The 14858-nt window shown below is 31.6% G+C and overlaps 2 protein-coding genes across 6 annotated transcripts in view; one reads left to right on the top strand and one right to left on the bottom strand.

The window, feature by feature from the left end:
- Nucleotides 1–14735, bottom strand: part of LOC143059853 (ribonucleases P/MRP protein subunit POP1-like) — an 88159-nt gene extending 73424 nt beyond the window's left edge. Inside the window, exons 1-5 of one of the 4 annotated variants that reach the window (XM_076233437.1) lie at nt 14588–14735; nt 9958–10021; nt 8585–8769; nt 7248–7484; nt 5820–5907 (exon numbers count right to left, since the gene is read on the bottom strand). In XM_076233437.1, coding sequence (XP_076089552.1) covers nt 5820–5907; nt 7248–7484; nt 8585–8769; nt 9958–10021; nt 14588–14590 — 577 coding nt within the window. In that variant the 5' untranslated portion in view covers nt 14591–14735. Of the gene's footprint in view, nt 1–5819; nt 5908–7247; nt 7485–8584; nt 8770–9513; nt 9667–9957; nt 10022–14587 lie in introns of those variants that run through there. The other 3 variants (XM_076233427.1, XM_076233430.1, XM_076233444.1) reach the window with 3 other exon arrangements.
- Nucleotides 1–14858, top strand: part of LOC143059924 (acyl-protein thioesterase 2-like) — a 147947-nt gene that overhangs the window by 101897 nt on the left and 31192 nt on the right. The window lies entirely within an intron of this gene.

Below are 14858 nucleotides of genomic sequence, written 5' to 3'. Positions count from 1 at the left end.
AGGGAAGCATGATGTTTTCTTTATTTTGACAGTCTATGAAATATTCTGAGTACAAAACACAGAACTTGAGCATTATGTCTTTGATATTATAAATGTAAATTCTATTCATTGGCCTTTGAATTATCAATTTTTGATTGGTCTGCACAAGAGGGTGTCATTCTATAAATTATCCTTGCATTTCAACATGAAGTGTTACAACAAAAAATATCCAGTAAAGTACTGTCATGAAACATCAACAGCCAAATAACAACAAAGCAAGAAAGACATATGAAAGAGTTTTAAAATCACAGTGTGGGGTAAATGTAAGCAACCCATCAACACATGAGAAACAACAAAAGACATTAAGAAATGAAGAATTTAAGGGGTAAATGTCGGCAACCCAACAACACATAAGAACCAATAAGACATTTAGAATTGAGGACCTAAAAGGGTGAATGTCTGCAACCCTACAACTCATGAGAAACAATAAAAGACATTTAGAAGTGAAGACTTGAAAGGGGAATGTCATCAACCAAACAATACACAAGACACAATAAAAGACATTTAAAAGTGAAGACTTGAAAGGGGAATGTCTTCAACCCAACAATACACAAGACACAATAAAAGACATTTAGAAGTGAAGACTTGAAAGGGGAATGTCTTCAACCCAACAATACACAAGACACAATAAAAGACATTTAGAAGTGAAGACTTGAAAGGGGAATGTCATCAACCCAACAATACACAAGACACAATAAAAGACATTTAAAAGTGAAGACTTGAAAGGGGAATGTCATCAACCAAACAATACACAAGACACAATAAAAGACATTTAGAAGTGAAGACTTGAAAGGGGAATGTCTTCAACCCAACAATACACAAGACACAATAAAAGACATTTAGAAGTGAAGACTTGAAAGGGGAATGTCTTCAACCCAACAATACACAAGTCACAATAAAAGACATTTAAAAGTGAAGACTTGAAAGGGGAATGTCTTCAACCCAACAATACACAAGTCACAATAAAAGACATTTAAAAGTGAAAACTTGAAAGGGGAATGTCTTCAACCCAACAATACACAAGACACAATAAAAGACATTTAAAAGTGAAGACTTGAAAGGGGAATGTCATCAACCAAACAATACACAAGTCACAATAAAAGACATTTAAAAGTGAAGAATTGAAAGGGGAATGTCATCAACCCAACAATACACAAGTCACAATAAAAGACATTTAAAAGTGAAAACTTGAAAGGGGAATGTCATCAACCCAACAATACACAAGTCACAATAAAAGACATTTAAAAGTGAAGACTTGAAAGGGGAATGTCATCAACCCAACAATACACAAGTCACAATAAAAGACATTTAAAAGTGAAAACTTGAAAGGGGAATGTCTTCAACCCAACAATACACAAGACACAATAAAAGACATTTAGAAGTGAAGACTTGAAAGGGGAATGTCTTCAACCCAACAATACACAAGACACAATAAAAGACATTTAAAAGTGAAGACTTGAAAGGGGAATGTCATCAACCAAACAATACACAAGACACAATAAAAGACATATTTTTAGAAGTGAAGACTTCAAGGTGGAAATGTCTGCAACCCAACAGCATATGGTAAACAATAAAGACATTTAAAAGCTAAGACTGTTTTTTGATTGGTGATATTTGTATCCATGGAAACTGTTGTTAACAATACTTAACCATGGTAGTTTCGAGTTGGAGTATATATGCTTCTATGTATTTTCTTAATGGTTCGGAAACAATTGAGATAACTGAAGTCCCTATACTGCAGAATTCTACAAATAATAACTCCGTTTCCAAGGAAAAAATATGTTGCTATAGTGATAAAATTAAACAGAGTCCCAAGCAATATTTTATTTATTTTGGTAAAGTAGTATTCAAACTTTGTTACTACAAATTACAATGCTCGACGTCTGGTGACTGCCATGTTTGAATAACACGAAAATTTTGCTCCTGGTATTTCTGTGAGAAAAACATCTATCTGCTGAGAATTTTCAAATTGATATGTAAGAACACTTCCTTATTAATCGGTTTACCAATAACTGTTGTTTAATTGGTGACTTTCATTTAATTTAGTGTTTAAAAATTGATTCTATTTGAACTCCTTCCCGCCACACGAGCACAATGAGCAACACAAGTGATACACCCCCGTCGTATAAATGTAAAGACTTTGAGGATATTGCAAAGTGTTTTGAAAAGTTACATTTGCACATCAATAAGGAGGGGGGATAGGAGGGGTCCTGATCCCGAAATCCTGGACTTCAAAAACCGAATTCCTGAGGTCCCGAATATAAATAAAGTAAATCCTGATGTCCGGAAATCCGAAAAAAAACTATTCCCGGATCCCGAAAGGGTCAATCCCAAAATCCCAGGCTTAAAAACACCCGATCCCGGAGTCCCGATAAAGGTCCTATCCCCCCTCAATAATGAAGTTGAAATATTGAAGACAAAACAAACTGAGACGGAAAGAAGGGTTGACCTGATAGAGAATCACAATGAATTCATGAACTCTGAACTACATGCAATTCACAATACACACATACCAAATCTAGAGAGTTTGATAGAAAAGGAACAAACTGAACGATTGAAATTAGAAATATGGGGGCGTAAGTGGAATGTTGTTATAAGAGGTGTACAAGGAACTCCTAACCAATGGGAACTGCCAAAGGTTACAGGGGCATTCACTAGAGTCTTTCTGAAGAATACAAAAAAAAATGAAAGTATTTTTTTTAAAGTTTCTATGGAATGGTAAACCAGATAAAATCAAAAGAAATGTTCTAATTGGATCATATGATACTGGTGGACTAAAGATGTCTCATATTGAATCCTTCTGTTATGCACTGAAAATGACATGGATCTATAAATTATTAGACCCTTTCAATCTTTCTCCTTGTAAAATTCTTTTCAATGATAAATATAGAAAATATGGTGCAGATAAAATGTGGATAATGAATAGGGATAGTATTAAACAAATTTCAATATATTCTAATAGATTTTGGAAGGACATCCTTCTAAATTGGGCTAAACTGAGGAATGCTACCCACGACCAAAATGACTTTATGGGCCAACCTATTCGGTTTAATACACTTTTAAAAATTGATAATAAAACTATTTTTTATGAAAAATGGTGTGAGGCAGGAATATTTTTTGTCAATGATTTACTGAATGAGAACAATGAATTTTTCTCTTTTAATCAATTTAAAGAAACATACGATAATAATACAAATTTTCTTCAATTCTATGGTATATATCATACATATGATCCCAAGTAGTTGGAAGGACCACATAAAAAAATGTGAGAAAAAAAATCAACATTACTTGCGATAATTTAGACTATTTGAAAACATATTTTTAAAAATTATTTTTGTCTAATTATCATGAAAACCCCATAAAATCACAAAATAAACGGAAAGAAATTTGCATATGGAAATAGGTCACTGGGATCTTTTCTATATGCATCCTTTCAAGTGTTCTTTGAGTAATAAATGAATCATTTTTCAATACAAAATTCTGCACAGAATTTTATGCACAAATGATCTGCTATATAAGTGTAAACTTAAAGAAACACACCTAAGCAGTGTTAGCAATGAAACAAAAGAGACAATAGAACATATTTTTTGGGAATGTTACATTGTCAAAAATGTTGGCTTCAACTAGTTGATACATTACATTCAGATTGCAATTATGAGCTTCTGATATCAAAACAAAACATCCTCTTGGGATCAGATATTATAGATATCTGGAAATGTTTTCACTGTTCTCATGAAGTATTTATTCTTGTAGATTGAACTCACTGGTACCTTGTGTTAAGATTGCACTAAAGAAATTGAAAAATTAATATACTATTGAAAAACTATCTTCCACCTTTTACAGGTCTCCTGCAATAGGTGAAAAAATAGAAAAAAATGGGAACTATTTCAACAATTAATTTTATGATACAAGAAAGATAACTCATACTTGACTGAAAATAAATGTGTAACACAACAGGATGTACATCACAATTGGACAGTGGTTAGTATGCATCCTATAGATATTATATATATGTATGTAAGAATTAAATGTGTGTTACTATGTTATGATAATAGGAGTTAAAATACTGTTTTTTTTCCAGATATTGTCGGGAAGAGAAAATAACAACAAAATACAAATGTTACGTCACTATATATATAATTTTCTTAATATGAGTACATGTACGAATAGAATAACTATGTTGCATCAATAATAATACATTGTAATAATCTTTTAATATCAATTTAATCGTATATGAATATAACTTAATGATTTTTTTTGATTTTTTTTTGTTGTATTTTTTTTTTTTTTTTTGTGTTTTGTGGTTTTTTTTATTTTTGATTGTTTTTTGTGTTTTGTTATGTATTTTTGTTTTTTTTTTTTGTATAGGGGAGGGGGGTGTTAACATAAGCACTGACACTGACAGGTCAAAATGATTTAACATGTATTGTATTCTTCTTTGATAGAAAAGATGCATATAATTATTGTACGAGATGGAAAATATACAAAATAAAGAATTATAAAAAAAATACTATAATGCTAACTATGCTGTACATATTTGTGCTTTTCAGAAAAACACACGAGAAAAATTGACAATTTCACAAAAATCATAGTTTCAGAAAAGTCGAAAATATGCATTTTTTGGTAAATTTTTCAAAAAAATCTACAAATTTGATTGAACTGCAATCTTAACTAAAGTGAAGCTTAAAGCAATGGTATATATGAAAATTTCTGAAAAAAGTTTGTTTATCTTCATAATCGGGCTCTGAATTGTAGAAATTTAGCTGATTTTTGAAAGATTTTACCACACTGAAATACCATGGCAACCACTCACATTTTCCCATTTAAACTTAATTTTAGAGCAGTATTCAATTATTGCTTCTACCAGGTAATTTATAGAAAAAATCTGAAACTCTCATATATCGCATTCTGCCGGTTCTTAAGTACAACATGTGAAAAATTTACTTAAATCTGACTTTTTTAATGTCCTGAAGCTCTAGAACTACAACCTCTAACATTTTCAAAATCGAAACGGAGTTTCCTTCTATTTATAGATATAACAGTGTACAAGTTTGTGGAAATCAATCAAGGCATACTAGAATCATTTTTTCGTAAATGAAGTACAATAACTTCAACAAAAAATAAAATCAAGATAATTAATAGGAGCTTACTTTCACCAATTATAGCCCTGTGATAAAATTTTAGGAAAAAGTATCATAGCAAAGTTATGTTATTGTACAACTTGTGTGAATAAGTCAATTTTTTAAAATAAAAGTCACATAAATCTGGAATAACAAAATTAATTGTCACAAAATCAAAATGAAGCTTGTTTCTAATGTGTTTAAATTTTGAGAGAACTTATTAAAATAATTTGAGTTACTGTTTAAAGAGTTGATAAGCACCTGGAAGGACAATATAGTCCCAACTCCTAGAGTAGGGGGATAATATTAAATATAGCCCCAACTCCTAGGGTAGGGGGATACTATTAAATATAGCCCCAACTCCTAGGGTAGTGGGATAATATTAAATATAGCCCCAACTCCTAGAGTAGGGGGATAATATTAAATATAGCCCCAACTCCTAGAGTAGTGGGATAATATTAAATATAGTCCAAACTCCTAGAGTAGGGGTATAATATTAAAACATTCCCAACAATGTAAGACATCTTTATATTGGTGAAGACCTAATGTTGTCTTCTGGTTTTTTGTTTTATTGGGTTGCTGTCCATCTGAATGACATGTACACCTGTATATGTGTATGGCTTTTTCAAGTTTGACATGATTTCTCACTAAAACTAATACCTGTAGCTAAATCTGTGAGATGACCTAGTCCTTCCAAGATATTATTCTCTTCTCCAGTGATTTCTATACAACACAAATAGGACATATCCTGAAACGTAAAATGTAGAAAAATCTAATCATAAAATAATGTAACAATACTAGCAAGTGAATAATTCAATTCATTCAAATCTTTATTAATGTAACCTTTAATTCAACCTTTAGTGGAAACAGGCTGCACATGCGTTCCAAATGTGGTTCATTCATTAAAAAGAAAAGAATGTCAACATTGAATCAGGTGCTCTGCAGGGGCAGCTTTATACGACCCCAGTGGTTGAACCCTGAACAGTTAAGGCAAATTTGGGCTTGATTCTGTCTGAATTTGGATTGTGATCAAATTTTGACATAATATAGGTTTTTGTCACAAAATTAATGTGGTCAAAGATCTAACAAATATATTGCACAATACTGTGCAATTGAAGATTTCTTCTTAAAAATTTCAAAATTTGAAATTTGAAAAATTTTGAAAAAAAGGAAGCCCTTCAAAAAATGGTAAACAAAAAAATCCCCCCTCAACTTTTTGAAACCCCCTTGAAGCAATAACCCTTAAACTCAATCCCATTCTTTCCATTGCAGGATTGAACCTTGTAGTACAATTTCAGAGAGATCCATACACTTAAACACAAGTTATTGTCATGATTTTTGTTGTTGTTTGGGAACTAGAAACATGCTTCTTTTTGGCCCTTTTTTGGCCCCTAATTCCTACATATTTTGAGCAATTAATCCAAAACTTAATCCCAGCCTCCCCTTTGTTATATGGTACATTGTGGTACAATTTCAGAGAGATCCATACAATTACACATAAGTTATTGTCTTGAAACTTGAAAAATACTTGTTTTGACCCCTTTTTGCCCCTTAATTCCTAAACTTTGGCCCCATAACCCCTAAAATGAATCCAAACCTTCTACTTGTGGTTTTAAACATTACAGTATGATTTCAAAGCAATTGAAATACTTCTACACAAGTTATTATCCTGAAACTAGAAAAATGCTTGTTTTGGGCCCCTAATTCCTAATTGGTCGGGACCATCATCCCCAAAATCAATCCCAACCTTCCTTTTGTGGTATTGAACCTTCTGAAAAAAATTCATGAAGATCTATTCACTTAAACAAAAGTTATTATCCGGAAACCAATGTGTCTTCGGACGACGACGACATCATACCATTATACGATCCCAAAATTTTTTTGGGGTCGTATAAAAATGCCCCTTTGACATGTTTAAGTAGTTTAAATTATCAATATTTACATAAAATTTCTAAATAACCATGAACGGTTATTTTCAGTGCAATATGGTGACCTATAGTTGTTTATATCCTCAACCTTTGATCTTTGGTTGATATTTACCTCGTTGTTAATCATACCTCATCTCTTTATTCTTATGTAAACATTTACCTGAATCTGACAATAATTCTGTGTAGCTCTGTAACATGCCTTTATACTTTTATCTGTTGAATGTAATGGGATCCTATAGCCCCATCTGTCCTCCATTTTGAAACGTTTTGCATGCCAAATATGTGTTTCTAACCAAATATGCTTCCTCTGTCGTCGCTGATATTCCTCAAGTAGATTTTTTGGTCGACGCCTATGTCTTCTACTTGGACGCTTTGGATTTGATGTAATTTTATCATACTGAAAAAAATATGGAACAAAATAAGTGTTTTACCGATGCATTAATTTTAGAATATATTTAATCTAAATGTTAGTTTGAATTTTAACATAATGATTTAATTCAATATATTTCTCATCTGCATTGTACCATTAGCCTTGTGTTTAGGAAGAACTTGGTCTGTGTTTTATGGTTATAAGCATTGTCTAGGGGGAGGGTTGTCCCCTTCAAACTGGTTTAATGCTGCCACATTCTGTATGTGTCTGTCCCAACTCATGAGCTTGTAATTCAGTGGTTGTTGTTTGTTTATTTGTTTTTTCGCTAATTATTTATGTACTTAAATTAGACTATTAGTTTTCTTGTTTGAATGGTTTTACATTGTCATTTCAAGACCTTTTATAGCTGACTATACAGTATGGGCTTTTCTCAACAGTGACCTTTAGTTGTTAATTTCTGTGTCATTAGGTCTCTTTTGGAGAGTTGTCGCCCTGGCAATTATACCACATCTTCTTATTTTTACATCCTGTATAAGTTTCAAAAGATTTGGATGAGGCAAACTGAAGTAAGAGAACGGAAACTTATTTTTGGCTATACAGACTGACAAATAACACTTACTGTCCCATTCAATGCGGCATGGGCGTTAGGAATTATGCCTATAAAAATGCATTACATTTATATTTTTTCTCAGACTTTACAAAAATAAATAAAAATATTATTTGAAAGTTACATTTTCAAACTTTTGATAGTAGCATTTCAAGTATGTTTCATTGAACAATGTTAAATAATAATGAAAATTAAAAAAAAAAAAAAAAATATACTTTGATCAAGACTGACATGCTGATGTAAATTGTATACATTCTAGCTACAAGGTAATCATGGGGAAAATGTTACCATACCAGAGTACATGACACCAAGCTGGCCAATCTCTTACTTCTACCTACAACATTTTGTACATGCTGAGAAAAGTAACAGCATCTATCTATTTTAATGAAACTTGGTATGATGAGGTTTGAAATCAAATATTGACATAGTAGCATAACACAACCATGAATTTGTCACTACTATTTTAAAAGCTAAGCATGAGTTTAATAACCTATATAAATAATTTAAATACTGAAATAACCTCTTTCCTTGCTATGTTATGTAGTCTTCTAGGTAAGCGTTTGATGTTATGACTCATGGCTCGTCTCCTCATGTGAATGGGAAGTGATTGGAAAACCTTTCTTGCCCCTGTATTCTTCTTTATTTCTATAGCTAAAGCTTCTATCTCATTGGCTCTACTCTGTGCATATTGCATAATGCCAACTTCTGCAAAATATAAATGTAATATATTACTGGTATTTACATTGGCACTCATACCACATCTTCCTATATCTATTTAGACTGCCAATATACAATTTCACAGAAGAGAGAAACTGGAGTCAATTGTTATTTGACAACCTTCAGTACCATAAACATACAGATCAAACACATCTTTTCATTCTTAAAATGTTTGTGTGGTCAGACAAGATACTATAACAGGTGAACAATCAAGGCCCTCAAAGGTTGATTGATTTTCTAGTGTTTTAAAGCAACTTTTAGCAGTGTTGGCTATATCATGGAAACCTCCTTTAAATGGCAGGGAAAGCAAGAGTGCATAGAACGAGACCTCAACAGGAAAATAGGACTCCTTGTAAATTAAGATAATCTAACCCAAATCTTATGACATGCATAAACCGGTTTCAAAATCATAACCTCAGTGTTGACGGTCTAATGATCTTGATGAACCAATTCTACTTAATTCTCAGCCACTGAGGCCCTCTGATCTCAGAGAAATCAAATTCTTTACCCTGCTTTGTCTAGTAACTATTTTCAAGTTCAAAAGTCTAACTTGTCAAATCATCATATTTTCAAAAAATTTCTGGGAGTCTCTTCTTTTACTGGTCATGCTGGTAATTGAAAATATTTTAAAAGTATATAAATTTATACTGTTAAGAAGTCTTTTATCATATACATCAAGAAATTAATTTCCTCCATTATATAATCTTATAGAGTCTAGAGCACAGTTTTAACCTTTTGGTCTTTCCAACAAAACATTTGCCTTCCTCTAAAACATATTCTCATAGAGTCTGGAGTACAGCTTTTACCTTTTGGTCTTTCCAACAAAACATTTGCCTTCCTCTATAATATATTCTTATAGAGTCTGGAGTACAGCTTTTACCTTTTGGTCTTTCCAACAAATCATTTGCCTTCCTCTATAATTTATTCTTATAGAGTCTGGAGTACAGCTTTTACCTTTTGGTCTTTCCAACAAAACATTTGCCTTCCTCTATAATATATTCTTATAGAGTCTGGAGTACAGCTTTTACCTTTTGGTCTTTCCAACAAAACATTTGCCTTCCTCTATAATATATTCTTATAGAGTCTGGAGTACAGCTTTTACCTTTTGGTCTTTCCAACAAAACATTTGCCTTCCTCTATAATATATTCTTATAGAGTCTGGAGTACAGCTTTTACCTTTTGGTCTTTCCAACAAAACATTTGCCTTCCTCTTCATTCCTCTGTTTTGACCATAGGAATTCTGAAAGAAATAATCAAGGTTTTTACTATCAGTAAAATATACAGTAAAATTTTCCTGATTATTAACAATTGTTTGTGACTTTCCCCTTACACAACGGATGCCACTAATGGAACAGTGACTTGTTTTACTTGGGGAACAGCTATAACTGAACCAGAAGAAAATCTAAAAATTGTCAAACTTAAACTTGACCTTCATTTAGTCACAGAAACAACATATAACTCAAAAAATGTTTGTCAAAGCGTTTTCATGTTACATGTAAATGAACAGACACTGTAACGTTTGTCAGATGCCCGCCTGCCTTACATCCCAAAATAAATAACTGTTTTTTCCTTCGAAAATCTGGTTAAAAATAAAAAATAGCCTTGCAAGATGACATAATTATATGGAATATGTACAATTATGTACCACCTTTCTACAATGTGCAACCACACAAACTTGTTTAGAGGGTCAGACCTGGCGGTTGCTATCCTATATAAAAATTGGTATTTTATATGAATAGTGACCGCAATTGACAGTAAAACCTCATCTGACCCATTAAACCAGCCCCTGTGGCGCAACCCAGCAAAAGCATGCCCTTATTGAATAACAATTTAGTATGGGGACTATTACGGTAGAAAAATCAATAAAATTTTTTTTTTTTTTTTTTAATTTTGGAAAATTTTACTAATAAACTCAAAATCGGTAACTTTTTTATTTTCAGACTTTTTTTAAATCCCTGCATTTGCACAGAATTCTACTTCCTTTTTCTGGTATCGTTTTCATGAGACTGAGTAAAACATATGGACCATAATTTGGTATTCGGCCTTTGGTTTCTTTTTGTATCCTTTTTTATAAGTTCTAAAATTTTAACTTTTATTTTGTGGGTTGTGTTGGTGTTAGAATAGTATGAATGGAACAATTGAGTTTTTCGAGAAGAAATTAATACATTTTGATTCACCGTTTATGTGACAGGAAACCAATCTTTATTTTCTTTATTTTGCACAATATAATTCAAAAGGCATAAATAAACACCATTACTAGTATAGTGTTACTTGCTTCATGTTAATATTAAAAATCTATTTTCAATGTTATATTAAAGTTTTTTTTAAACGTGACAGGAAACCATAAGAAACCGAAAGCATTTTTTTAGTTTTATTTTATTGCAAAATCTGCTTAAAATAATCTGAACAGTATACTTTTTCTTAAAATCCATCTTAAATGTAACAGTATTATAAAACTCCTAAATATGTGCTTGTTTTGAAAACAATAAGTACAATTTATTCAGAATTTTCCACATTTTCTTCATTGATACAGGATACCATAATCGTTGTATCTTGATGTTTTGGCCAAAAAAATATATTTATATTTGGTTTTGAAATTCCAGTTATATAAAATTTATTCCAAATCATTGGCAATGTAAAATTCTTTAAATCCAGTAAAGAAAAAAACTTTTAACTTGGAATTAAAATCTTTAAAATAGGCACCATGTGATATTTGTGACCTGTACACCATCTACATGGTTTCCACATTTTAACCTACTTTAGTGGGCTAAAATCAATAAAGTACTTCCTTTCAAGTCATGCCTGGTAAAAGTTTACTTTTCCTTTGGCAAGTTTATTGCGTTTTTGAAAAGTGTTTGCAGAACATGAATAAAAAAAAATAATTAAAAATTGTGACAAAGTTACCAACTTTGTACATTCCTAGTGTAACGGTATATTAACATGCATTTTTCATTTAATTATCTTCATTCACCTAAAATATCCAGTAATATTTACTGCTGAAGCAAAATCAATCCAACGAACATCGGCACCATGATAAGAGACGTAATTTCGATTGAATTTTCCAAGGACCCTTTACATCGTTATTGGGAAACGTAGTGTGTTTAAACGTCGGTCAAATTTGAAATCGATTTTGTCAAGTCATTGGGCATTTATTTTCACACAAGATCGTATGTAACATTATGCACATAGGAATAATAATAGACCCCCGGCGCAATCTCTTTGAAAATTATATTTTCCTTTTTTAAACAAGTCGAAACAAGTCTACAGATTATGTTTGCTAACATCCCGTTGGAAACAAAAACAATGTTTAGAACTAGTATATCGTATGTCCGGCTGTAAGGGCGTGATCACATGTTAGTCAAATGTTTCACGTATGACTGGAAATGATTAGAACTTAAGGACAAAAACAATTTTAAAAAATAACTGGACTTCTGTTTCGTGTGAAATGTAACGCATAACGATAACGTCATTTTCTTACTTAATTATTACGAAGATCAAAACAAGAATGTAAATCATCTCTGATTTACCTGTTTGAACATCTCGTGAGAGTTCATATTTGCATATTGTTTTTAAGAATTCTATTACAACAAAGCAGATTACATCATCTAAAATTTGCGTTACGAAATCGGACACAAAAATCACGCCACTGTTCTTACATCTGCTACATAAATACTTATAGTTCTCGGCATTTTCTTCTCACTATTCTTATTGGTCGATGTTCTTTGTTATTTGAAAGCAAAAGTTACGAATTTGCCAGTGACGATTATCTATAAATCAGTCAGCGTTATGCTCTTCGGAAGCAAAAAGTAACGCGAGAAACGACACAAAAATACGGTTGTAGAATCTTTGAAATTCGTATATTTCAATTTTTTTTCTAGGGAAGAGTAGCATACACTTGTATGTTAATAAAAATAATGGCATCTTTAGATGTAGTTACAACTTTTCTTACAGTAATTCAAATTTTATCACTTTTCTTTAGTTATAGGAAACGGAGCCCAATAGCAAATTATGGTCCATATATTTATCAGTCTAGTAAAATATAGCCTTATAGGAAAGAATACAATACCAATATCATTTTCAATAATTTTTTTATTTGAAAAAACTTTTCCTCACTAATGGTAGCATTTCTTTGTTTACATTGAATATGACGTCATTACTTAAATAACATCACAACTAATATCCCTAACAGCAGAACCAAAATCGGAAACATTACAGTAATGGTATTTCCGTTTCTTTTTTAACAGATTTTGAAGTTAAAATATGTTTGAATAAAAATTTTAAAAAAAAATCATACCGACTTTGTCCCCTTTTACAGACCTGTAATGTCTGCCTCATATAACAGTCAGAGCTCAGACATAAATAAGTCTGAATCTGCTTTTGACTTATAGATGTCTAAATTTGTAAGTTTTAGGATTTGTCTCCCTTTAATGCAAGACAAAATACGACTTAAATAAGTCAAATATTGTTAAGCAAGAAATGATTGACCAGAATCAAAAAGTTGCAAATATCAACTCCTACAAGTCGATAAGTTTCAAATTCAAATTCAAATATTTTATTGGACAAAGCACATATGATACAATGCGTATTCCAAGATACAAACACATTAAACATGACAATTTATGCAAATACAACATAAAGAAACATTTCAAGTACTAATTATATATATAATATCACAGTATTACATAGTATTATACTTATGGTAGACCAACTGACATTAGATTTTTATTACGAAGTTCAAAAGCTTGACTTAAATAATTACATATTTGTCTGGTGTCAACCAGATTTACTGGGTTAAGTAAATAAATCGTTGATTTACTATCATCATCATTATTAAGGTTATTGAAAATATCAAACTTCTCTCGAAGGTCTTTATATAGAGGACAATATAAAAGAAAATGAACTTCATCTTCCACTTTATCTTTACAAAGTTTGCAGTATCTTTCACTTGCTAAAATTTTTGGTTTGCTATATCTCCCAGTTGCAAGTGAATGTGCACTTATTCTAATTTTTGTAAGCAGTTACCAAAATTGGTCAACTTCAAGACCCCTGCATACTTATAAAAAGGTCATGCATCTAAATCAAATAATGACAACATTGAAAGCCAATGCCTTGTCTTCTAAAGAAAAATATGAATGAGAGTCTGAAAAATCGGGGATCATGTTAATTAACCTTACAATGCAACCACCTGGATCCACACTTAATGAGGTAAAACATCTGTGTTTAGTAAGGATGTTCAATTAGATAATTAAATATAGATAGATCAAGTCCTTGTGAACTCTCAGACAGGTTTTTACTGTCAAAGGTGGTGTAGTTTGGCCACCAAGTCAAGTTAAGTTTTTTCATCAACATAAATAGACCTAAACAAGTCTGTCATTTTGTGACTTAGATAAGTCTAAAATTGAAAACACATTTTTATAAAGAATACATGTTTTGACTTCTTTAAGTAAAAAACAGAAATAGACTTGTTTATGCACAGGCACTTGTTTCTATCCATTGGAAGAACCACTATCAACGTATAAATATACGTTGATAGTGGTTCTTTCAATGGATAGAAACAAGTGCCTGTGTGTTTATGTCTTAGCTCTGACTGTATAAGATTAACAACTCAAACACAGGCAGTTGTTTCTTTAAGTTAGGGGGATAGTAGATCTTGCCATGGATAGAAAATAAGTGTCTGTGAACTCAAAAGCAAAATGCCGGTTAGTGTCAAACAGCATGAACAGTGAGATACGGTAAATATCTATCTACTATATATAATTAAAAGTATTTTCTTTAAAATACATCAAATAAACATGTTAATTCATACCATGGTCCTGTAAACAATATTTTTTCTGCTTGACAAATCTAATTCACTGAATTTGACAACCTTTAATCTGCTAACATCTTTTTGAACATGTTTCTCATGGGCGCAGACATTTTATTGTACACGACAGGCGATTCACTTCCGGAATAAATGATACATTATTTTACCACCACAGAAATAATTTCATCGTGTAAAACATTTGTTATGATCAGAAAATGAATACCATATTTACAACAAAATCGTAGTTTATAAAAGCAAATGTAAACATGTGGCA

Source organism: Mytilus galloprovincialis, chromosome 1, assembly GCF_965363235.1.
Source record: "Mytilus galloprovincialis chromosome 1, xbMytGall1.hap1.1, whole genome shotgun sequence".
In the NCBI taxonomy this organism is placed as follows: Eukaryota; Metazoa; Mollusca; class Bivalvia; order Mytilida; family Mytilidae; genus Mytilus; species Mytilus galloprovincialis.
Note: the sequence above shows the minus strand (reverse complement) of the source record. Positions and strands in the feature narration are given on the sequence as shown.